The sequence below is a fragment of the Oncorhynchus masou genome, chromosome 6, assembly GCF_036934945.1.
Source record: "Oncorhynchus masou masou isolate Uvic2021 chromosome 6, UVic_Omas_1.1, whole genome shotgun sequence".
Taxonomy (NCBI): Eukaryota; Metazoa; Chordata; class Actinopteri; order Salmoniformes; family Salmonidae; genus Oncorhynchus; species Oncorhynchus masou.
In genome coordinates this window covers 76,773,117-76,796,237 of record NC_088217.1, presented here as the reverse complement: position 1 = coordinate 76,796,237, position 23,121 = coordinate 76,773,117, and the positions used below count along the sequence as shown (strand labels likewise).

General features: G+C 47.0%; 1 protein-coding gene across 1 annotated transcript in view; it reads left to right on the top strand.

The window, feature by feature from the left end:
* Nucleotides 1-20,014, top strand: part of LOC135542663 (SLIT and NTRK-like protein 3) — a 32,324-nt gene extending 12,310 nt beyond the window's left edge. Inside the window, exons 3-11 of the mRNA XM_064969777.1 lie at nt 1-105; nt 290-541; nt 755-870; nt 1,113-1,744; nt 2,109-2,299; nt 9,957-10,060; nt 10,139-10,358; nt 10,618-10,744; nt 16,774-20,014. The exon at nt 1-105 is cut by the window's left edge and continues 180 nt beyond it. Coding sequence (XP_064825849.1) covers nt 1-105; nt 290-541; nt 755-870; nt 1,113-1,744; nt 2,109-2,299; nt 9,957-10,060; nt 10,139-10,358; nt 10,618-10,744; nt 16,774-17,843 — 2,817 coding nt within the window. The 3' untranslated portion in view covers nt 17,844-20,014. The remainder of the gene's footprint in view (nt 106-289; nt 542-754; nt 871-1,112; nt 1,745-2,108; nt 2,300-9,956; nt 10,061-10,138; nt 10,359-10,617; nt 10,745-16,773) is intronic.
* The last annotated feature ends 3,107 nt before the right edge of the window (nt 20,015-23,121 follow it).

Genomic DNA, 23,121 nt, shown 5'->3' with positions numbered 1-23,121 from the left:
GAGGAGGAGGTGGACGAACCGTGCTTCGAGCCGTGCACGTGCGAGGTCAAAGAGGGAGTGTTGCACGTGCACTGTGATGGGCGGGGCTTCACTAACGCCAGCCAGGTGACTGCACTGCATTAGCTTAATCTAATGTACCTAATTTTATAATATACATACTGCAGTAGTGTATTAATAAACAACCCTGTTCTGCACTACTGCACTAAATGTAGTGTTTCTGTTTTGGCATATGTGTATTTGTATACGATTAAATAAAGTCAACCAACCAATCAATCAATCAACCAATCAGGTGTCCCAGTCTTGGCTCCGCCCCTTCAAGCTCAACCTGCAGAGGAACTCCTTGAGGCGTCTCTATAGCAATGGCTTCCTGCACCATAGCAATGCCGTGGCGATAAACCTAGGCAACAACGCGCTGCAGGACATCCGTGCCGGGGCGTTTCATGGTCTAGGGACACTGAGACGCCTCTACCTCCACGAGAACAAGCTGGAGGTGTTCCGTAACGACACCTTCTCTGGTCTGGAGGCACTGGAGTACCTGCAGGTAGGCCTGACATCATTACTACCCATTAGAACCATCAATAAACACTGTGGTCAATCCTCATCAATAATCACTGTGATTAGTCTACATCCATACTTACTGTGACAACGATAATCAATAAGTTATGTGTGATCTCCTGAGCCTGATGAGTTCCTGTTTGTGTCAAAATGTCACATTTGAACACTTTGACTTTACCTCTATCCCCTCTACCTACAGGCCGACTACAATGTCATCAAACGCATCGACAGTGGGGCGCTACGCTACCTGCATAAATTACGAGTGCTCATCCTCAATGACAACCTGATCCCTGCTCTGCCTCCTCATCTCTTCAGGTATCTGCTGATTAAACTTATTAAACATGCTTTACCATGTCCACATCATGGGTCTGTTTCTCACTCTGACCAAGGTAACTGTCTGAAAAAGTTGTTTTCAATCACATTTATAACATGCATCAGTCATGTTCCTTATTCTTCAATAACATTGATCACCAAATCCAATTTTTCGCAGTGTGGAAATTTCATTCCTGAATTGAAATGGAATTGACCCCAGCCGTAATGATCCCTTCCACCCCCAGATCTGTGTCTCTGACCCACCTGGACCTGCGGGGGAACCGTCTGAAGAGCCTGGCCTACGCCGGGACCCTGGAGTACGTGGGCCGCAGCCTGATGGAGCTCCAGCTGGAGGAGAACCCCTGGATATGTGGCTGTGAGGCTGTCCAGCTGCAGACCTGGCTGGGACACATCCCCTACACCGCAGTGGTGGGGGACATCACCTGCGAATACCCCTTCCACCTGCACGGGAAAGACCTGAGGGAGATACCACGCAAAGAACTGTGTGCCGGAGAGGTGGAGGGAGAGGGGGAGAAGGAGGGAGAGAGGGAGAAGCACGGAGGGGTACAGCCTCCTCAGCATCCGCCCTCTTACCCAAAAGCGAACCCCAAGCCTGGGAGGCCCAGACCCACCAAGCCGTCCTCCATGGTTCACCATCAGAACACACATACCTCATCTTCGTCAACTTCATCATCGGCGGAGCGGAGGGGGAGAGAGAGGTCCCCTCGGCCCACCAAGCGTCCCCGGGCCTCCAGGACACCCCCCACCCAGCGTAGCCTCCTCCCCAACCAGCCCCCTCCCATCGCAGGGTACCAGACTCGCCCCCCCATCCCCATCATATGTCCTCTGGGGTGCACCTGTAACCTCCACATCTCAGGTACAGTTTGGATGGGACTTCTTTGGCTCAGCAGTATGACATCACACACAGCAGGGTGACTTCCTGATAACAGATATAAACAACAGCAAGATTTGAATTTGCCAAGACTGCTACTATTGTGCTATTCACAATGTGGGCAAGCCACAAGGGACACAAACTAACAGGGACAATCATGGCACTATGCACAGGGGACAAATGTGATTTATGTGGTTGTCTGTAAACAGGAAGTTGCCCCACTGTGTCTGATAATGTCATACTGCTGAGACTAGCTTGGCATACTGTATGTGCTCAATGCAAAACACTTTGGGCTGAATTGTATGAAAAGAGCTGAACAAATAAAGTTGATTCAGTATAATTGTTCCAGACCTAGGTTTGACAGTCAACTGTAAGGAGAGCGGCTTCAACAACGTGTCCCAGCTCATGCCACGCCCCCTCAACGGACGGAAGCTGTACCTCAGCGGCAACCTCATCCAGCGGATCTATAAGTCAGATTTCTGGAATTTTTCCAGTCTGGATCTACTTCACCTGGGAAACAACCGGATCTCCTTTATTCAGGTTGTCATTAGCCAGGAGATCTCCTTGATTCAGCTTGTCTTTAGCCAGGAGATCTCCTTTATTCAGGTTGTCTTTAGCCAGGAGATCTCCTTTATTCAGGTTGCCTTTAGCCAGGGAATCTCCTTTATTCAGGTTGTCATTAGCCAGGGGATCTCCTTTATTCAAGTTGTCTTTAGCCAGAGGATCTCCTTTATTCAGGTTGTCTTTAGCCAGGAGATCTCCTTTATTCAGGTTGTTATTAACCAGGAGATCTCCTTTATTCAGGTTGTCTTTAGCCAGAGGATCTCATTTATTCAGGTTGTCTTTAGCCAGGAGATCTCCTTTATTCAGGTTGTTATTAACCAGGAGATCTCCTTTATTCAGGTTGTCTTTAGCCAGAGGATCTCATTTATTCAGGTTGTCATTAGCCAGAGGATCTCCTTTATTCAGGTTGTCATTAGCCAGAGGATCTCCTTTATTCAGGTTGTCATTAGCCAGAGGATCTCCTTTATTCAGGTTGTCTTTAGCCAGAGGATCTCCTTTATTCATGCTGTCTTTAGCCAGGAGATCTCCTTTATTCAGGTTCTCTTTAGCCAGAGGATCTCCTTTATTCAGGTTGTCTTTAGCCAGAGGATCTCCTTTATTCATGCTGTCTTTAGCCAGGAGATCTCCTTTATTCAGGTTCTCTTTAGCCAGGAGATCTCCTTTATTCAGGTTGTCTTTTGCCAGGGGATCTCCTTTATTCAGGTTGTCATTACCCAGGAGATCTCCTTTATTCAGGTTGTCATTAGCCAGAAGATCTCCTTTATTCAGGTTGTCTTTAGCCAGAGGATCTCCTTTATTCAGGTTGTCATTAGCCAGAGGATCTCATTTATTCAGGTTGTCATTAGCCAGAGGATCTCCTTTATTCAGGTTGTCTTTAGCCAGAGGATCTCCTTTATTCATGGTGTCTTTAGCCATGAGATCTCCTTTATTCAGGTTGTCTTTAGCCAGGAGATCTCCTTTATTCAGGTTGTCATTAGCCAGGAGATCTCCTTTATTCAGGTTGTCTTTAGCCAGAGGATCTCCTTTATTCAGGTTGTCTTTAGCCAGAGGATCTCCTTTATTCATGCTGTCTTTAGCCAGGAGATCTCCTTTATTCAGGTTCTCTTTAGCCAGGAGATCTCCTTTATTCAGGTTGTCTTTTGCCAGGGGATCTCCTTTATTCAGGTTGTCATTACCCAGGAGATCTCCTTTATTCAGGTTGTCATTAGCCAGAGGATCTCCTTTATTCAGGTTGTCATTACCCAGGAGATCTCCTTTATTCAGGTTGTCATTACCCAGAAGATCTCCTTTATTCAGGTTGTCTTTAGCCAGAGGATCTCCTTTATTCAGGTTGTCATTAGCCAGAGGATCTCCTTTATTCATGGTGTCTTTAGCCAGAGGATCTCCTTTATTCATGGTGTCTTTAGCCAGGAGATCTCCTTTATTCAGGTTGTCTTTAGCCAGGAGATCTCCTTTATTCAGGTTGTCATTACCCAGAGGATCTCATTTATTCAGGTTGTCTTTAGCCAGAGGATCTCCTTTATTCAGGTTGTCTTTAGCCAGAGGATCTCCTTTATTCATGGTGTCTTTAGCCAGGAGATCTCCTTTATTCAGGTTGTCTTTAGCCAGAGGATCTCCTTTATTCATGGTGTCTTTAGCCAGGAGATCTCCTTTATTCAGGTTGTCTTTAGCCAGGAGATCTCCTTTATTCATGGTGTCTTTAGCCAGAGGATCTCCTTTATTCATGGTGTCTTTAGCCAGGAGATCTCCTTTATTCAGGGTGTCTTTAGCCAGGAGATCTCCTTTATTCAGGTTGTCTTTAGCCAGAGGATCTCCTTTATTCAGGTTGTCTTTAGCCAGGAGATCTCCTTTATTCAGGTTGTCTTTAGCCAGAGGATCTCCTTTATTCAGGTTGTCATTAGCCAGAGGATCTCCTTTATTCAGGTTGTCATTAGCCAGAGGATCTCCTTTATTCAGGTTGTCATTAGCCAGAGGATCTCCTTTATTCAGGTTGTCATTAGCCAGAGGATCTCCTTTATTCAGGTTGTCATTAGCCAGAGGATCTCCTTTATTCAGGTTGTCTTTAGCCAGAGGATCTCCTTTATTCATGGTGTCTTTAGGCAGAAAATCTCCTAGGGTTCAGATTGTCTTCAGCCTGAGGCGTCATACACCGGGATAACTGATGTGTTATGAACTTGAGTGAAGACCCAAAAGCGGTTTTAACAGAAAACAGAGTTCTTTAATGAAAATACAGGAATGGCATAAATCCTCTTCCAACGTTGTCAGGGGAACAAAAAGAACGTTAGTATAGTGCAGGATGCTTCAGCCAGGCAGACTCCGACAGGACAGGACAAGGTGGAAGCAAACGAGACGACAGCTTGCTTCTGGCATCAAAAAACACAAACAAGAATCAGACACTGAAAGTAGCAGGAACAGAGAAAGAAATAGAGACCTAATCAGAGGGGGAAGAGAGAACAGGTGTGAAGAGTGAAAGAGCTAGTTAGGGCAGATGTAGAACAGCTGAGGAATGAGAGACAGAGAAGGTAACCTAAAAAGACCAGCAGAGAGAGAGAATCAAGAGAAAGGACAGGAACAGACATAAGACATGACAGTACCCCCCCCCACTCACCGAGCGCCTCCTGGCGCACTCGAGGAGGAAACCTGGCGGCAACGGAGGAAATCATCGATCAGCGAACGGTCCAGCACGTCCCGAGAGGGAACCCAACTCCTCTCCTCAGGACCGTACCCCTCCCAATCCACTAGGTACTGATGACCACGGCCCCGAGGGCGCATGTCCAAAATCTTACGAACCCTGTAGATGGGTGCGTCGACAAGGATGGGGGGAGGGACGAGCGGGGGCGCGAAGAACGGGCTTAACACAGGAGACATGGAAGACCGGGTGAACGCGACGAAGATAGCGCTGGAGAAGAAGTCGCACTGCGACAGGATTAATGACCTGGGAAATACGGAACGGTCCAATGAACCGCGGGGCCAACTTGCGAGAAGCTGTCTTAAGGGGAAGGTTCTGAGTGGAGAGCCATACTCTCTGACCGCAACAATATCTAGGACTCTTGGTCCTACGCTTATTAGCGGCCCTCACAGTCTGCGCCCTATTACGGCAAAGTGCCGACCTGACCCCTTCCAGGTGCGCGCAACGCTGGACAAAAGCCTGAGCGGAGGGGACGCAGGACTCGGCGAGCTGAGATGAGAACAGCGGAGGCTGGTACCCGAGGCTACACTGAAAAGGGGATAGACCGGTAGCAGACGAGGGAAGCGAGTTGTGGGCGTACTCTGCCCAGGGGAGCTGTTCTGACCAAGACGCAGGGTTACGAAAAGAAAGACTGCGTAAAATGCGACCAACAGTCTGATTGGCCCGTTCGGCTTGACCGTTAGACTGGGGATGAAAGCCGGACGAGAGACTGACGGAAGCCCCAATCAAACGGCAAAACTCCCTCCAAAATTGAGACGTGAACTGCGGACCTCTGTCGGAAACGACGTCAGACGGAAGGCCATGAATTCGGAAAACATTCTCGATAATGATCTGAGCCGTCTCCTTAGCAGAAGGGAGCTTATCGAGAGGAATGAAATGAGCCGCCTTAGAGAATCTATCGACAACCGTAAGAATAACTGTCTTCCCCGCTGATGAAGGCAGTCCGGTGATAAAATCTAAAGCGATGTGAGACCACGGTCGAGAGGGAATGGGAAGCGGTCTGAGACGGCCGGCAGGAGGAGAGTTCCCAGATTTAGTCTGCGCGCAGACCGAACAAGCGGCGACAAATCGACGCGCGTCACGTTCCCGAGTGGGCCACCAGAAACGCTGGCGAATGGAAGCGAGCGTACCCCGAACGCCGGGGTGGCCGGCTAACTTGGCAGAGTGGGCCCACTGAAGAACGGCCGGACGAGTAGGAACGGGAACGAACAGAAGGTTCCTAGGACAAGCTCGCGGCGACGGAGTGTGAGCGAGTGCTTGCTTTACCTGCCTCTCAATTCCCCAGACAGTCAACCCGACAACACGCCCCTCAGGGAGAATCCCATCGGGGTCGGTGGAGACCTCAGAAGAACTGAAGAGACGAGATAAAGCATCAGGTTTGGTGTTTTTTGAGCCCGGACGATAAGAAATAACAAACTCGAAACGAGCGAAAAACAGAGCCCAACGAGCCTGACGCGCATTAAGTCGTTTGGCTGAACGGATGTACTCAAGGTTCCTATGGTCAGTCCAAACGACAAAAGGAACGGTCGCCCTCCAACCACTGTCGCCATTCGCCTAGGGCTAAGCGGATGGCGAGCAGTTCGCGATTACCAACATCATAGTTACGTTCTGACGGCGATAAGCGATGAGAGAAAAACGCGCAAGGATGGACCTTGCCGTCAGAGAGAGAGCGCTGAGAAAGAATGGCTCCCACGCCCACCTCTGACGCGTCAACCTCAACAACAAACTGTCTAGAGATGTCAGGTGTAACAAGAATAGGTGCGGATGTAAAACGATTCTTAAGAAGATCAAAAGCTCCCTGGGCGGAAACGGACCACTTAAAGCACGTCTTAACAGAAGTAAGGGCTGTGAGAGGAGCTGCCACCTGACCGAAATTACGGATGAAACGACGGTAGAAATTAGCGAAGCCCAGAAAGCGCTGCAGCTCGACGCGTGACTTAGGAACGGGCCAATCAATGACAGCCTGGACCTTAGCGGGATCCATCTTAATGCCCTCAGCGGAAATAACGGAACCGAGAAAAGGGACAGAGGTGGCATGAAAAGTGCACTTCTCAGCCTTCACATAAAGACAGTTCTCCAAAAGGCGCTGGAGGACGCGTCGCACGTGCTGAACATGAATCGAGAGAGACGGTGAAAAAATCAGGATATCGTCCATGTAAACGAAAACAAAAATGTTCAGCATGTCTCTCAGGACGTCGTTAACTAGTGCCTGAAAGACAGCTGGAGCGTTAACGAGGCCGAAAGGAAGAACCCGGTATTCAAAGTGCCCTAACGGAGTGTTAAACGCCGTCTTCCACTCGTCCCCCTCCCTGATGCGCACGAGATGGTAGGCGTTACGAAGGTCCAATTTGGTGAAAAACCTGGCTCCCTGCAGGATCTCGAAGGCTGAAGACATAAGAGGAAGCGGATAACGATTCTTAACTGTTATGTCATTCAGCCCTCGATAATCCACGCATGGGCGCAGGGACCCGTCCTTCTTCTGAACAAAAAATCCCGCTCCGGCGGGGGAGGAGGAGGAGACTATGGTACCGGCGCGAGCGAAACCGACAAATAATCCTCGAGAGCCTTACGTTCGGGAGCCGACAGAGAATATAATCTACCCCGGGGGGGAGTAGTTCCCGGAAGGAGATCAATACTACAGTCATACGACCGGTGTGGAGGGAGAGAAGTGGCCTTGGAACGACTGAACACCGTGCGCAGATCGTGATACTCCTCCGGCACCCCTGTCAAATCGCCAGGCTCCTCCTGTGAAGAAGAGACAGAGGAAACAGGAGGGATAGCAGACATTAAACAGGTTACATGACAAGAAACATTCCAGGATAGGATAGTATTACTAGACCAATTAATAGAAGGGTTATGGCGCACTAGCCAGGGATGACCCAAAACAACAGGTGTAAAAGGTGAACGAAAAATTAAAAAAGAAATGGTTTCGCTATGATTACCAGAGACAGTGAGGGTTAAAGGCAGCGTCTCACGCTGAATCTTGGGGAGAGAACTACCATCTAAAGCGAACAAGGCCCTGGGCTCCCCTAACTGTCTGAGAGGAATATCATGTTCCCGAGCCCAGGTCTCGTCCATAAAACAGCCCTCCGCCCCAGAGTCTATCAAGGCACTGCAGGAAGCAGATGAACCGGGCCAGCGGAGATGGACCGGAAAGGTAGTGCGTGATCCAGAAGGAGAGGCCTGAGTAGTTGCGCTCACCAGTAGCCCTCCTCTTACTGATGAGCTCTGGCTTTTACTGGACATGAGGTGACAAAATGACCAGCGGAGCCGCAGTAGAGACAGAGGCGATTGGTGATTCTCCGTTCCCTCTCCTTGGCCGAGATGCGAATACCCCCAGCTGCATAGGCTCAGCATCCGAGCCGGCGGAGGAGGGTGGCAGTGAAGCGGCAGGTGGCAGTGATGTGGAGAGGGAGCAACGGAGAACGTGAGCTCCTTTCCACGAGCTCGGCGACGAAGATCAAACCGTCGCTTATGCGAATAGCGAGAGCTATTAAGGAGTCCAGACTGGAAGGAACCTCCCGGGAGAGGATCTCATCCTTAACCTCGACGTGGAGTCTCCAGAAAACGAGCGAGCAAAGCCGGCTCGTTCCAGTCACTAGAGGCAGCGAGAGTGCGAAACTCAATAGAATAATCCGTTATGGATCTATTCCCCTGACATAGGGAAGACAGGGCCCTGGAAGCCTCCTCGCCAAAAACAGAACGGTCAAAAACCCGTATCATCTCCTCCTTAAAGTTCTGATACTGGTTAATACACTCAGCCCTCGCCTCCCAGACTGCCGTGCCCCACTCACGCGCCCGTCCGGTAAGGAGAGAAATGACGTAGGCGATGCGGGCTGCGCTCCTGGAGTAGGTGTTGGGCTGGAGAGAGAACACCACATCACACTGAGTGAGGAATGAGCGGCACTCAGTGGGCTCCCCAGAGTAACACGGCGGGTTGTTGATCCTAGGCCCGGAGACTCGGAAACCCTGGAAGTGGGCGGTGGATCGAGGTGGAGTTGGTGAACCTGTCTTGTGAGGTCGGAGACTTGGACGGCCAGGGTCTCAACGGCATGTTGAGCAGCAGACAATTCCTCCTCGTGTCTGCCTAGCATCGCTCCCTGGATCTCGACGGCGGAGTGAAAAGGGTCCGGAGCCGCTGGGTCCATTCTTGGTCTGATTCTTCTGTTATGAACTTGAGTGAAGACCCAAAAGCGGTTTTAACAGAAAACAGAGTTCTTTAATGAAAATACAGGAATGGCATAAATCCTCTTCCAACGTTGTCAGGGGAACAAAAAGAACGTTAGTATAGTGCAGGATGCTTCAGCCAGGCAGACTCCGACAGGACAGGACAAGGTGGAAGCAAACGAGACGACAGCTTGCTTCTGGCATCAAAAAACACAAACAAGAATCAGACACTGAAAGTAGCAGGAACAGAGAAAGAAATAGAGACCTAATCAGAGGGGGAAGAGAGAACAGGTGTGAAGAGTGAAAGAGCTAGTTAGGGCAGATGTAGAACAGCTGAGGAATGAGAGACAGAGAAGGTAACCTAAAAAGACCAGCAGAGAGAGAGAATCAAGAGAAAGGACAGGAACAGACATAAGACATGACATGATGGCCACGTTTGATATCTATGATTTAATTATGCGTAAAAAACAAAACATTAGGCCTATAACCTGGATTTCAGCATATACCTGGATAACATTGAGGGGCCCTGTGGCACAATGGACATGAAGTCCCTGTATTTACCTTCTCTTACTCTCTCGCTCTCTTTCTCTGTCTCTCTCTCTTTCTCGGTCTCTCTTTATCTCTCTCTCTGTCTATCTGTTACTCTATCTTTCTGTATCTCTCTCTCACTCTCTCTCTCTCAATCTCTCTCTCTCTCTCTCTCTCTCTCTCTCTCTCTCTCTGTCCCTGTCTCTCTCTCTCTCCTCTCTCTGTCTTTCTCTCTGTCTGGCTCTCCAGGAGGGAGCGTTCTCCAGCCTGCCGACCCTGAGGAGTCTCTACCTGAACGGCAACAACCTGCAGAGGCTTAGCCCACACATGTTCCTGGGTCTAGTTAACCTCAGGTAGGACTGACTGTCACACACACACTCACTCACACACACACACGTTCCTGGGTCCTGTATGATCATGTCTCCTTGTAGGTACCTGTACTTTGAGTATAATGAGATCGGTGTGGTGGAGGCGGGAGTGTTCAGCCCCATGCCGTCTCTCCAGCTGCTCTTCCTCAACGCCAACCTGCTGAGGTCACTTCCTGTCGGAGTGTTCCAGGGCATCTCCCTCTCTCGCCTCAACCTCCGCAACAACCACTTCCTCAGCCTGCCTGTAGAGGGGGTGTTAGAGCACCTCACTGGACTGGTGCAGGTAGGAGGAAGGGATGGGGAGGGGTGTTTGTAGGGGGTTAGGTGTGTGTGCAGACAGGGTGTGTAGCGGGGTGGTGTGTATGAGTATAGATGTGTGTGTGTAACGTGTATGGGCACAGGTGTGTCTGTCAGTCTGTCTGTAAAGGGGATTCTAGAGCATCTAACTTGACTAGTCCAGATGTTCCTCATTTTGTATGGCACCAATCACATTTCTATGGAAACAGACTGAAAATAAAGCTTTTCCCATCATCTCCTCCCAGGTGGACCTGCAGCAGAACCCATGGGAGTGCAGGTGTGATGCGGCCCCTCTGAAGCGCTGGCTGGAGGGCCTGAGTGCGGTGGTGGTGGTGGGGGAGGTGGTCTGTCACTCACCAGAAGAGACCACAGGTACCGGGGTCTAAGGCTCATGGCAGCACAGTTAACATTCTAATAAAAAGCATGAGCTGGCGCACACCCAGAAAACATTATTTTGTGTAGAGGTGCTTAATAACGGTGAATAGACTGCAAGCTATATAAAAAAAGAGAGACGAACACTATCTATGTATATAAACACCCAGTCATTTACTGGGTAAAACAGCAACATATGAAGGCACCCGAACGTCTGCCGAAACATTGGTGTTTTACCCAAAAAATGAAAATGAGTTTATTTACTGTATATATAGAGTGTGCGGCTCTATTTCTTTTTCTAGCACAGTTAACATTACCACACCGTTCACCATTCCTCTCCCCTTGACACTTCCCAGGTGTAAAGGAGTGTCTATGTGAATTCATTAATCGGGCACCACTTGTTTGTTCTGAGTCAGCACTTAGCAACAAGGGATAAATACAATGATCACATAATTCTATCTGAAGGTAATTGAGTACTGTTAAACCAACGGTCTTCAGAAAACTATCCTTGCTCGCAAAGTCCAGAACAAAGGATTTCAGAAGCAATGTTCCCTATAAACTGATCGCAGAGGAAATAGAAACCTGTGCGAGAAGCATGAGATTGAGCTATACTAGAGTTTGCCCCGTTAGTCTACACCAGGGGTGTCAAACTCATTCTATGGAGGGCGTAGTGTCTGTTTCCTAATCAGTGACCTTAATTCATCAATCAAGTACAAGGGTGGAGCGAAAACTCGCAGACACTCGCCCCTCCATGGACTGAGTTTGACACCTGTGGTTTACGCTATTAGCGTTTCCTTCTGCTGAGGGAATTGTGATCGAATCAACATATTAGCCGCATTCAATGAAGCAAACCAAAAACACAATATTTAGTATGTGATTTTCTTTTAAGCAGAGGGCACCGGAGGAGGATTCTATTGCATTGACAGACACGAGCGTTCGCAAGAAGTTGTGTTTGTTTTGAGATCAATGCATGTAACGTAAACTCCTACATCGCCTTGGTCTGTACAATTGTCCTTATTTTAGCGCCCCAAAACGTAATACTTCCAGATCATCTGTAATGTCAATACCATTGTAAAGCACAATTTCTCCCCTTTCCAACAAAATCAATTACATGACATAAACACTGCCCTTTTCTGCATAATTTAAGCAGGCAATGAGCCCCGTCGGTCTTTTTAAAAATTGTGGAAGCGAAACTAATGCGTGATAGTGAGAAGGACAGATGTCGTGTGGGAAAATTGCTTTTTTCACTTGATCTGTCCAACTTATCACCTTATTGCCTCTAAAATGTAAATAAAACACTATAAAGAGTTTATATAATGTGTCATTACATACCTATTTGAAGGTTTGTGTCGAATTTAAATCTGGTTTTTAGGGAGGTGCTAAAGTGATCTTAGAAGTAAACAGTGGCTTTGAGAATGATGATCGCATGCAATGATGACGAAAAAAATGACAAGGTATCCCCCCCTTTACCCCCGTCACTGTCCATTTCTTGTTTTTAAACGATGAGAGAAGTGCTACACCTGGTGGAGAGAGATTGTAAGACAGAAATAGTTGCTTTATGCGTGCTGTACGTTATGACATGACACGTCGAGATGTCAGTTTTTTCAACTTTTCTCCAATACTATAGAGCCATTACCATGTCGATCCACGCTTGAATAGAAACCTAGTTCACACCCCAGATTTTGACGTCAACACAGTCACTACAGTCCCATTAGTTTTCTTTGTAGCCTCGTTTGAATGTTGCGGTTGTGCACATTTGTTCATATTCTATGCTAGTTTGTGAGTTATTAGCCCAGTTGTAGCTCATTTCTGGTCAGCAATAAGGGAGTGAACGCTTCCTACAAGACCACAAAACATGTACATTTCTAGTCAATGTTGAAAAGCGAGTCAGGTAAAGAGCCTTTTTATATCTTAATGGGGGCAGTGTTGTATTTTGAGACCGGCTTGAATAAGCTAAGAAGCCAATAGGCAAAGGGTAGCATATGTTTTTGTCTGACTCTCTGTAATGATAATGGTATGGGAATAATAATGAATTGTATTTTGTCTTGTGGTTTCTTGCATCATACAACACAATACAACAACATTTTCAGTCACATACACAACATGACCAAAAGTATGTGGACAGCTGTAGTCGAATGTCTCATTACAAAATCATGGGCATTCATATGGCGTCTGTCCCCCCCGTTGCTGCTATAACAGACTACACTCATCTGGGATGGCTTTAAACGAGGTGGGACATTGCTGCTGCTTCCATTCAGCAACAAGAGCATTAGTGAGGTCAGGCACTGATGTTGGGCATTTAGGCCTGGCTCGCAGCCGGCTTTCCAATCCCAAAGGTGTTCGATGGGGTTGAGGTCAAGGCTCTGTGCAGGTCAGTCAAGTTCTTCCACACCGATCTCAACAAACCATTTATGTATGGACCTCGCTTTGTGCACAGGGGCATTGTCATGCTGAAATAGTCGGAAGCACAGAATCGTCTAGAATGTAATTGTAGGCTGTAGTGTTAAGATTTCCCTTCACTACAAATAAGGGGCCTAGCCCAAACCATGAAAAACTGCCCCAGACTATTATTCCTCCTCCACCAAACTTAACAGTTGGCACTATGCATTCGGGCAGGAAACGTTCTCCAGGCATCCACCAATACCAGATTTGTCTGATGCCAGGTGATGAAGTATGATTCATCACTCCAGAGAATGCATTTCCACTGCTCCAGAGTCCAATGGAGGCAAGCTTTACACCACTCCAGCTGACTCATGGCATTGTGCATTATGATCTTAGGCTTGTGTACGGCTACTCGGCCATGGAAACCCCTTTCATGAAGCTCGCGACTAATAGTTATTGTGCTGACTTTGCTTCCAGAGGCAGTTTGGAACTCGGTAGTGAGTGTTGCAACCGAGGACAGATGATTTTTGCATGCACTCCCATTCTGTGAGTTTGTGTGGCCTACCTCTTTGCGGCTGAGCCATTGTTTCTCCTACACGTTTACACTTCACCATAACAGCATTTACAGTTGACCGGGACTGACTTGTTGGAAAGGTGGCATGTTATGACTGTGCCACTTTGAAAGTCACTGAGCTCTTCAGTAAGGCCATTCTACTGCTAATGTTTGTCTATAGAGATTGCATGACTGGGTGCTCGATTTTATACACCTGTCAGCAACGGGTGTGGCTGAAATAGCCAAATCCACTAATTTGAAGGGTTGTCCACATACTTTTGCATATATAGCGTACTTGTTTGAAGGACACGTGGTTAAAAAGGGGAATGCTTTCAAAAGTCTCATGGAATGTATGCCTCCGTTGAACACTACACATTGGCTGCTACTGTAGGCTGTATCATGGTAATGGTGCCGAAGGGGATGGCTGACGTCTTCTGGGCTCCAATTGTGCTTTTTTTTGGTGTTTTTTTCGCATTGTTTTAACATATTTTGTACATAATGTTTCTGCTACCGTCTCTTATGACCGAAAATAGTTTCTGGATATCAGAACAGCGATTACTCACCTCGAACTGGACAAAGATTTGTTCTTTAATGAGTCTAACGCAAAGGATATTCTCTTGCTCCTGGACCAGGCCCAAATCCCCATCATTCACATGAAGAAAAGACAGAGATACAGGTGGCGCAGATCCGGGTGCCTTGTGAGAATTCGTTGGCGAGTGGGTATCCTACCTCTACCATCCGTTCTATTGGCCAACGTGCAATCACTGGAGAATAAACTGGATGAGCTCCGTTCAAGACTATCCTACCAACGGGACATTAAAAACTGTAATATCTTATGTTTCACAGAGTCGTGGCTGAACGACGAAACAGAAATTGTACAGTAGGCTGTTTTTTCTGTGCATCGGCAGGACAGAACAGCTACGTCCGGTAAGACAAAGGGTGGTGGTGTGTGTCTATTTGTCAAAAACAGCTGGTGCACAATGTCTAATATTAAGGAAGTCTCGAGGTATTGCTCACCTGAGGTAGAGTACCTCATGATAAGCTGTAGACCACAAACTCTCTTGGTAGATACTATCTATATTTTTCGTAGCCGTCTATTTAACACCACAAACCGATGCTGGCCCTGAGACCACACTCTACGAGCTGTATAAGGCAGTCTTCAAATCAAAATCAAATTTATTTATATAGCCCTTCGTACATCAGCTGATATCTCAAAGTGCTGTACAGAAACCCAGCCTAAAACCCCAAACAGCAAGCAATGCAGGTGTAGAAGCACGGTGGTTAGGAAAAACTCCCTAGAAAGGCCAAACCTAGGAAGAAACCTAGAGAGGAACCAGGCTATGTGGGGTGGCCAGTCCTCTTCTGGCTGTGCCGAGTAGAGATTATAACAGAACATGGCGAAGATGTTCAAATGTTCATAAATGACCAGCATGGTCGAATAATAATAAGGCAGAACAGTTGAAACTGGAGCAGCAGCACGGCCAGGTGGACTGGGGACAGCAAGGAGTCATCATGTCAGGTAGTCCTGGGGCATGGTCCTAGGGCTCAGGTCTTTCGAGAGAGAGAAAGAAAGAGAATTAGAGAGAGCATATGTGGGGTGGCCAGTCCTCTTCCGGCTGTGCCGGGTGGAGATTATAACAGAACATGGCCAAGATATTCAAATGTTCATAAATGATCAGCATGGTCGAATAATAATAAGGCAGAACAGTTGAAACTGGAGCAGCAGCACGGCCAATCTTGAAGAGGGCGCAACAACACCTTTTCCCCCTCAGGAGACTGAAAAGATTTGTCATGGGTCCCTAGATCCTCAAAAAGTTCTACAGCTGCACCATCGAGAGCATCCTGACCGGTTGCATCACCGCCTGGTATGGCAACTGCTTTGCATCTGACCGCAAGGCGCTACAGAGGGTAGTACATATGGCCCAGTACATCACTTGGGGCCAAGCTTCCTGACATCCAGGACCCATATACTAGGCTGTGTCAGAGGAAGGCCCCAAAAATTGTCAAAGACTCCAGTCATCCAAGTCATAGACTGTTCTCTCTGCTTCCGCATGGCAAGCGGTACCGGAGCGCCAAGTCTAGGTCCAAAAGGCTCCATAACAGCTTCTACCCCCAAGCCATAAGACCGCTGTACAATTAATCAAATAGCCACCCAGGCTATTTGCATTGACAACCCCCCTCCCCTTGTTTTTACACTGCTGCTATTCACTGTTTATTATCTATGCATAGTCACTTTATCCCTACCTACATGTACAAATTACCTCGACTAACATTGATTCGGTGCCCCATGTATATAGCGTTATTTTTTTGTGTTTGAATAGTGGGACAGGGACCTTTTCAGCTATACAAATGCACAAAATGAACCTTTCATCAATTCAAATATATTCTCCTTCATTAGATATTCTAAAATACATTGAAATATGTTGTTTTAGTTGTTCATAACAGCTCTGAATCGATGCTATATAGCAAATAAACAGCATAGGATGACGGTGGAAGGAATCAGAGGGTTGTGACCTACATCCATATTTTTTTTATGAAAGGGGACAGAATGTGAAACCATATGACACCAGTTAGCTTGAAGAAAGAAGAGAGATTGGAGGCACTTTTGGTGCTCTCCACTGTTCTCCATGGAGAAGTAGTCTTCCTCAGGACCCTGCTGAGTCTCTGTCTCCTACAGGCGTCTGAGTACCACTTGGAGGTGCATGCTGCCCTTTTTGCAGCAAGAAGGCTGATTGTCCTGTACTGGAACAGGTTTTTTTTGTGCTAAATTATAAAAAGATATATCACATTCACGTAAGTATTCAGAGCCTTTACTCAGTATTGTATAAACACGGGTATGGCTCCTGCTGGGAACTTGCTGTGAATGTGGCCCCCCTCTTCTTGTGTTCTCTGGCCAGTGAAGGGAGGTCCTTGCGTATCGTCAATGTGGTTGATGTCTGGCATGGATGTGTGAAGTTCACGCTCCTCTACACAGGTGTTCAGTGTAGGTGAATGCATGGGGCTCTTCCACTGTTGTTCCTTTATTTGTTTAGTTTGTTGTACTTCAGTGACTTAAAGAAAGTGCCTTTCTTTCCATTGTGTATCTCTGTTGTAGGTACAGATCTTCGCTCTCTTTCCCTGGACCTCCTCTGTCCAGACCTGGACACCCACCAGGCCACGGTGGAGAACCAGGGGGAGTGGAACAGCTCCACAGCCCCAGACGGTGATTTCTCTCTGGGCTACCCCGTGCCAGGCAATGGTCCCCTGGGTCCCATCACCAAGGCTTCCATCCCTCTGTCGGTGTTGGTGCTCAGCCTGCTGGTGCTGTTCGTGTCGGCGTTCTTTGCGGCAGCGGCGCTGATCGCCTATGCCCTGAGGAGGCGGGACAAGCTGCCGTTCCGGCGGCAGGGAGAGGTGGATCTGGCCGGGATCCAGATGGAATGTGGGATATTCACCGAGCAGCAGCACCACAGGTTACCGGTACCAAAGACCCCTCCTCCGTCTGCCTTGCAGCATAGCCTCGTCTACGATAGCATCCTCCCCGTCGTCCCTGGCCCTAACCCTAACCTCAGTCCCTCAACACACATGTGCAGTAGCCCAGTCTATAAGAATGAGGATGATTCAGTGGTGAGGCAGCAACAGCAGCAGTTCTCTGCCTCTAAAGAGAAAGGGAACGTGGGAAGACACCGCTCAGGGGGAGAGAGCGAAGGACACTATCGTTTGGTGGCAGAGAGAGAGAGAGAATGGAATATGGAGGTGTGTCCCCCCTCCATCAGTACCGTTGCCGGGGCAGTGGAACCCCCTCTTTCAGATCTCCACGGAAACGGGACCCTCTGCCCAACGGTCATAGACAGCCAGGGCCCCACCCCCAAGGTGGGATTGGTTGACTGCCTGTTTGGGATCTCTGGAATGTCCGCCGCCGTCCCAGAGTTCCGAGACCTGCCGGACAGGTATACACGTCCCCCACCACCCCGCTATCCCCACCCTCCACAACCCCCTCAGCCCCCCGAACCCAAAGAGGAAACTAGAGCCAGCCAATCACTCGTGGTTACTACAATGACAGCGTGCGCGGGGCCAAGCAGTAGTAATCAGAGCCAGAACTCAGAGTTTCCGCGAGAGTTGAGAATGAGACTCAGTACCAAGCCGGATTACATGGAAGTCCTGGACAGATCTTATCAGTTCTAATAGATAAATGTTACTATGGAACCGCTGGCGTTGACAATAAATGACTCCTGTAATATGTCATGTCTTGAACATGTTGATATGCAGAGGTAAACCTGTGTGTGGCGAGAGCTGTTAGGACTAGGAGGAAGTTACTCTTAGATGAGGCTTTGGAAAGGATAAGCTGATCCTAGATCAGTGCCTGAGACTAGCAATTATTTTTTGTACCATTGATGACTAAGTATCAGATCAGGCTTTTTTTATTCCCAGCATCACAAAACAAGACAATGTGGTAGATGTGTGTTCATTGTGTATCTTTGTGGTAGGTACAGACCTTCGCTCTCTTTCCCTGGTGGGTGTGTGTTCATTTTGTATCTTTGTGGTAGGTACAGACCTTCGCTCTCTTTCCCTGGTGGGTGTGTGTTCATGTTAGACAATACAGTAGGTGTGTGTGTGTTCATGTATGCTCTCTAAAGACTTGCTGATGAGACACTCAGTTGCTCTGCCTCTCCAGTAACATCATGAAGCACAGTGAGAGAGAGAGACTGAGACACAGGGAGGAGTCAGGAATGAAGTGGTAAAGAGAGGGGGGTGGAAACGCAGAGTCCCAGTCTGACGGGTGTCTAATGTAGCATGTAACACTTTCCATATGAAAAGAACGTGGAAGAGGTGTTGAAGTGTGTTTACCCTGGACACTACATCCCTGGTATTAGTGTCACTGTGTCTGAGTGTTACTGTGGACCACAGGATGCTTGTGGTACCTTCATTGAGGAGGACGGGCTCATTGTAATGGCTGGAACAGAATGATGGAATGGTATCAAACGTGTTGGGTGCCAGTCCATTCACTCTGTCCCAGCCATTATTATGAGCCGTCCTCCTCTCACTAGCCTCCTGTGGTATGGAAAGAGGGAGATATGACACAGTCAAGTGCCTTAGCAACTAGCAGCCAGACCTGGGTCTAATACACATGTCCGATACTTTCAAAAAAGTGCTTGAGATGAGTTTGGATTTAGCTTACACACTTATGGGGCTATTCCGTTGGTGCCACAGTTGTACTGGGCAAACTAACTCAAAGGCAGCTCAAGTACAGTATTTGAGTGTATTTGACACACATATTTGACCAGGGCAGCAGCCAGCAAGTGGTCAAGGCTTATTTTTCTAGAAACACAGATCTATTTATCTAAACAGAGGTTTGAATACTAATGGCCGGGACTCAGAGCTGCTCTGGGAAATTGAGGGCCCTATTCAATCAAAAGCTGAAACTGTATTTCCCGGATTATAGTCAAAAGTAGCCTTCCTCATGTGAAGAGACAGAGGAGTATATTTGCATTTGTAAGAGTTTATTTGCCTTTGTATGTTTGCATTTCCTGAATAGGGCATTTCCTGAATGGGGCTCTGAGTGTGTTTGTTCTCAGGTGGAATATAAGGACCTGCGGGATGCGAGAGAACCATGAGACACCGCTATAAACTCCTAAAGGGGATGTTGACTTCACTACTTTCATCGGACAATGGCAGTGAAGTCACTTCATTGGATTTAAAGTGGGAAAAAGAACAGAAAACCAGGACAAAGCGTTTTGACACGAGAAAGACACTTCTATGAAATACTGATTATTATCTTTTAAAGGAGGTACCTTTTTATGCTTTTATCTCCTACAAATATTAGAGGAAATTGTGAATATATTTATTCTTAGTTTCTTGTGTGTTGGAGCTTTGCTACTGTATGGGATCATATTATATCAGTGTATAGCAGAGATGGCCAATCCTCCTGGAGAGATACAGGGTGGTTTCCGCTGGTTACCACAGCCACAAAGTCAAGATAGGCCGGATATAAAAAATATGGGCTTTTTTTTGTTGTCTTTTTGGTCTTAATTTAAGGTCAGGGTAAAGGCATAAAGTTAGCAGTGTGGTTCATGTTAGGATTAAGATTATTGTTAGGTTTAAAATCACATTTTAAGAAGAGAAATTGAAGAAATAGGCTGTGGAAGCTAGTAACGACCCTACTGTAGGTGGAGGCTTTTGCTCCAGCCCAACATAGACACTCTTAATTTTAGCGATGAAAAGCAGCTTGTTCAGATGGTAATCTCTGCAGGAGGAAGTTTGGCCAGCCCTGGTGTAAAGGACAATTCTGCATCTGGTTTAGCCTTCTCTACAGTGACCACATCATATATACAATAAAGGGTGCTACTCTAAAACCATGGCCTGAATTACACTGTGCCTCACACACACACACACACACACACACACACACTGGCCCAGAGTAGTACATTTAGAGCAGGCTCGTTCTTGCTGTTTGATGTAGTATGTCACACACATACACACACACATACTCCCCTGTCCTCTAATGATGCATGAAGGCAGTATTTTTAGGTATGAAGTCTATAAGCAGTGTTAAACCCTTACAAACAAAGAGAGAGAGAGAATAACAGGCGTAACAGAGAGTAGAAAGAGAGAGGCCTTAGGACATGAAACATTGAAGGATATAGATAGTCTCTAATAGCGTGAAATCTGCCGTATTAATGGTAGGAAATCTATACAATCTATTTGTGAGGAGGACATCGTAGGCTGTGGAGCCTAGGGGCGGTGAGTGTAGTGAGGTGCCATGTGCTGAATTCATTTGGTCTTTGAGGTCTCTGCCACCTGCTGTTCCTCTGACTGCCACAGGAGGGAGACCAACAATCTGCTCTTAGAGCCACAGTTTGAGGTATCGCAACACAAATGCATATACACACGTCTAAGGTGGTTGGTGGGAGGAGATATCGAAGGATGACATTTTGCAAATCCAATCCGTTTTCCATGTTGATTCAATGTCATCAAATAGATTTTTTGACTGAAATGGTGTGAAAACAACGTTGATTTGATCAGATTTTTCCCAGTGGGGAAACGATACATCACGGCATTATGTAAAATAAATATATTTAAGCACTAAAGGTAAGTCAGATTGACTCAACTTAGTATGTACTTTTCTAATAGCCAAACACCCATGCTTAATAAATTGCAAAGCATGACAGAAACATCAAGCGTATTTTACTCTATCTCAACATCTCTGCACATTCAAGATTTATACCCCTCTGTTTGCCTGCTAGAGATCTTATCAGATCTGCTGTCAATCCACTGCACCTCCAGGACTAGGCCATCTAGAATCTTGTCACCAGCCTAACTTGTCATTTAAAACATTGTTTTTGTGTTTAATAATCCCTTAAGCACAGAAGGACACTTACCATAAACCAGTGCTTCATATCATACAAAACCTGACACATTAAAACAATGTCAATTATCATTTTAACAATACCTCTGTTGTGTATGGGTGGCACACTGGTTTTTGTTTTTTTAACTTCTTGAAACTCCCCATCCCGGATCCGGGTTTGTGACTAAAACCTCAGGCTCATTAGCATAACGCAACGTTAACGATTTCTGAAAATCGCAAATAAAATGAAAATAATGCGTCTGCTCTCAAGCTTAGCCTTTTCTTAACAACACTGTCATCTCAGATTTTCAAAATATGCTTTTGAACCATAGAAATTGACTAATTTGTGTAAGAGTATGCCAAGCTAGCATAGCATTTTGAGTAGCATTTAGCACGCAACATTTTCACAAAAACCAGATAACCAAATAAATAAAATCATTTACCTTTGAAGAGCTTCTGATGTTTTCAATGAGGAGACTCTCAGTTACATACCAAATGCACAGTTTTTCCTGAAAGCGTCTGTGTGTAGGAGAAATCGTTCCGTTTTCTACATTGCGTCTGGCTACCGAAACGAACCGAAAATTCAGTCACCTACAACGTAAAACTTTTTCCGGATTAACTACATAATATCGACCGAAACATGGCAAACGTTGTTTGGAATCAATCCTCAAGGTGTTTTTTCACATATCTCTTCATTGATATGCAGTTCGTGGAAGCTTGCTTTCCTCTCTGTATCCCATGGAAAGATACTGGCAGGTGACTTTTGCGCACCAATTTCGGCGCAGGACACCGGGCGGACACCTGGTAAATGTGGTCTCTTATGGTCAATCTTCCAATGATCTGCCTACAAATACGTCACAATGCTGCAGACACCTTGGGGAAACGACAGAAAGGGCAGGCTCATTCCTCTCGCATTCACAGCCATATAAGGAGACAATGGAAAACAGAGCCTCAAAAATCCTTGTCATTTCCTGGATGCCATCTCATCTTGGTTTTGCCTGAAGCTCACGTTCTAGGGCACGCACAGAGAATATCTTGGTATTTCTGGACACGTCAGAGTGTTTTCTTTCAAATGCTATCAATTATATGCATAGTCGAGCATCTTTTTGTGACAAAATATCTTGTTTAAAACGGGAACGTTTTTCATCCAAAAATGAAATAGCGCCCCCATAGATGTAAGAGGTTAAGAGGGACACCTGGGTAAACATATGATCTGAGACAAAAACAGAATGACAGAGTGATGTAGAGAGACTGACTACATAAACTGAACAAGTTCCACAGACATGTGACTAACAGAAGTGGGATAATGTGTCCCTGAACAAAATCAAAAGTAACAGTCAGTATCTGGTGTGGCCACCAGCTGCATTAAGTACTGCAGTGCATCTCCTCCTCATGGACTGCAACATATTTGCCAGTTCTTGCTGTGAGATGTTATCCCACTCTTCCACCAAGTTACCTGCAATTTCCCAGACATTTCTGGGGGGAATGTCCCCTGCCCTCACCCTCTGATCCAACAGGCCCCAGACCTGTTCGATGGGATTGAGATCCGGGCTATTCACTGGCCATGGCAGAACACTGACATTCCTGTCTTGGAGGAGATCACGCACAGAACGAGCAGTATGGCTGGTGGTATTGTCATGCTGGAGGGTCATGTCAGGATGAGCCTGCAGGAAGGGTACCACATGAGGGAGCAGGATGTCTTCCCTGTTACCCTCCACTTTCAAACTGATCCCGCTCCAGAGTACAGGCCTCGGTGTAACGCTCATTCCTTCGACGATAAACGCAAATCCGACTTGTCAGTGAAGAACACTTTTTGCCAGTCCTGTCTGGTCCAGCGGTGGGTTTGTGCCCATAAGCATGTTATTGCCAGTGATGTCTGGTGAGAACCTGCCTTACAACAGGCCTACAAGCGCTCAGTCCAGCCTCTCTCAGCCTATTGCGTACAGTCTGAGCACTAATGGAGGCATTGTGCGTTCCTGGTGTAACTCGGGCAGTTGTTGTTGCCATCCTGTACTTGTCCCGCAGGTGTTATGCACAGATGTGCCGATCCTGTGCAGGTGTTGTTACACATGGTCTGCCACTGCGAGGACAATCAGCTGTCCGTTATTTTTCCCTGTA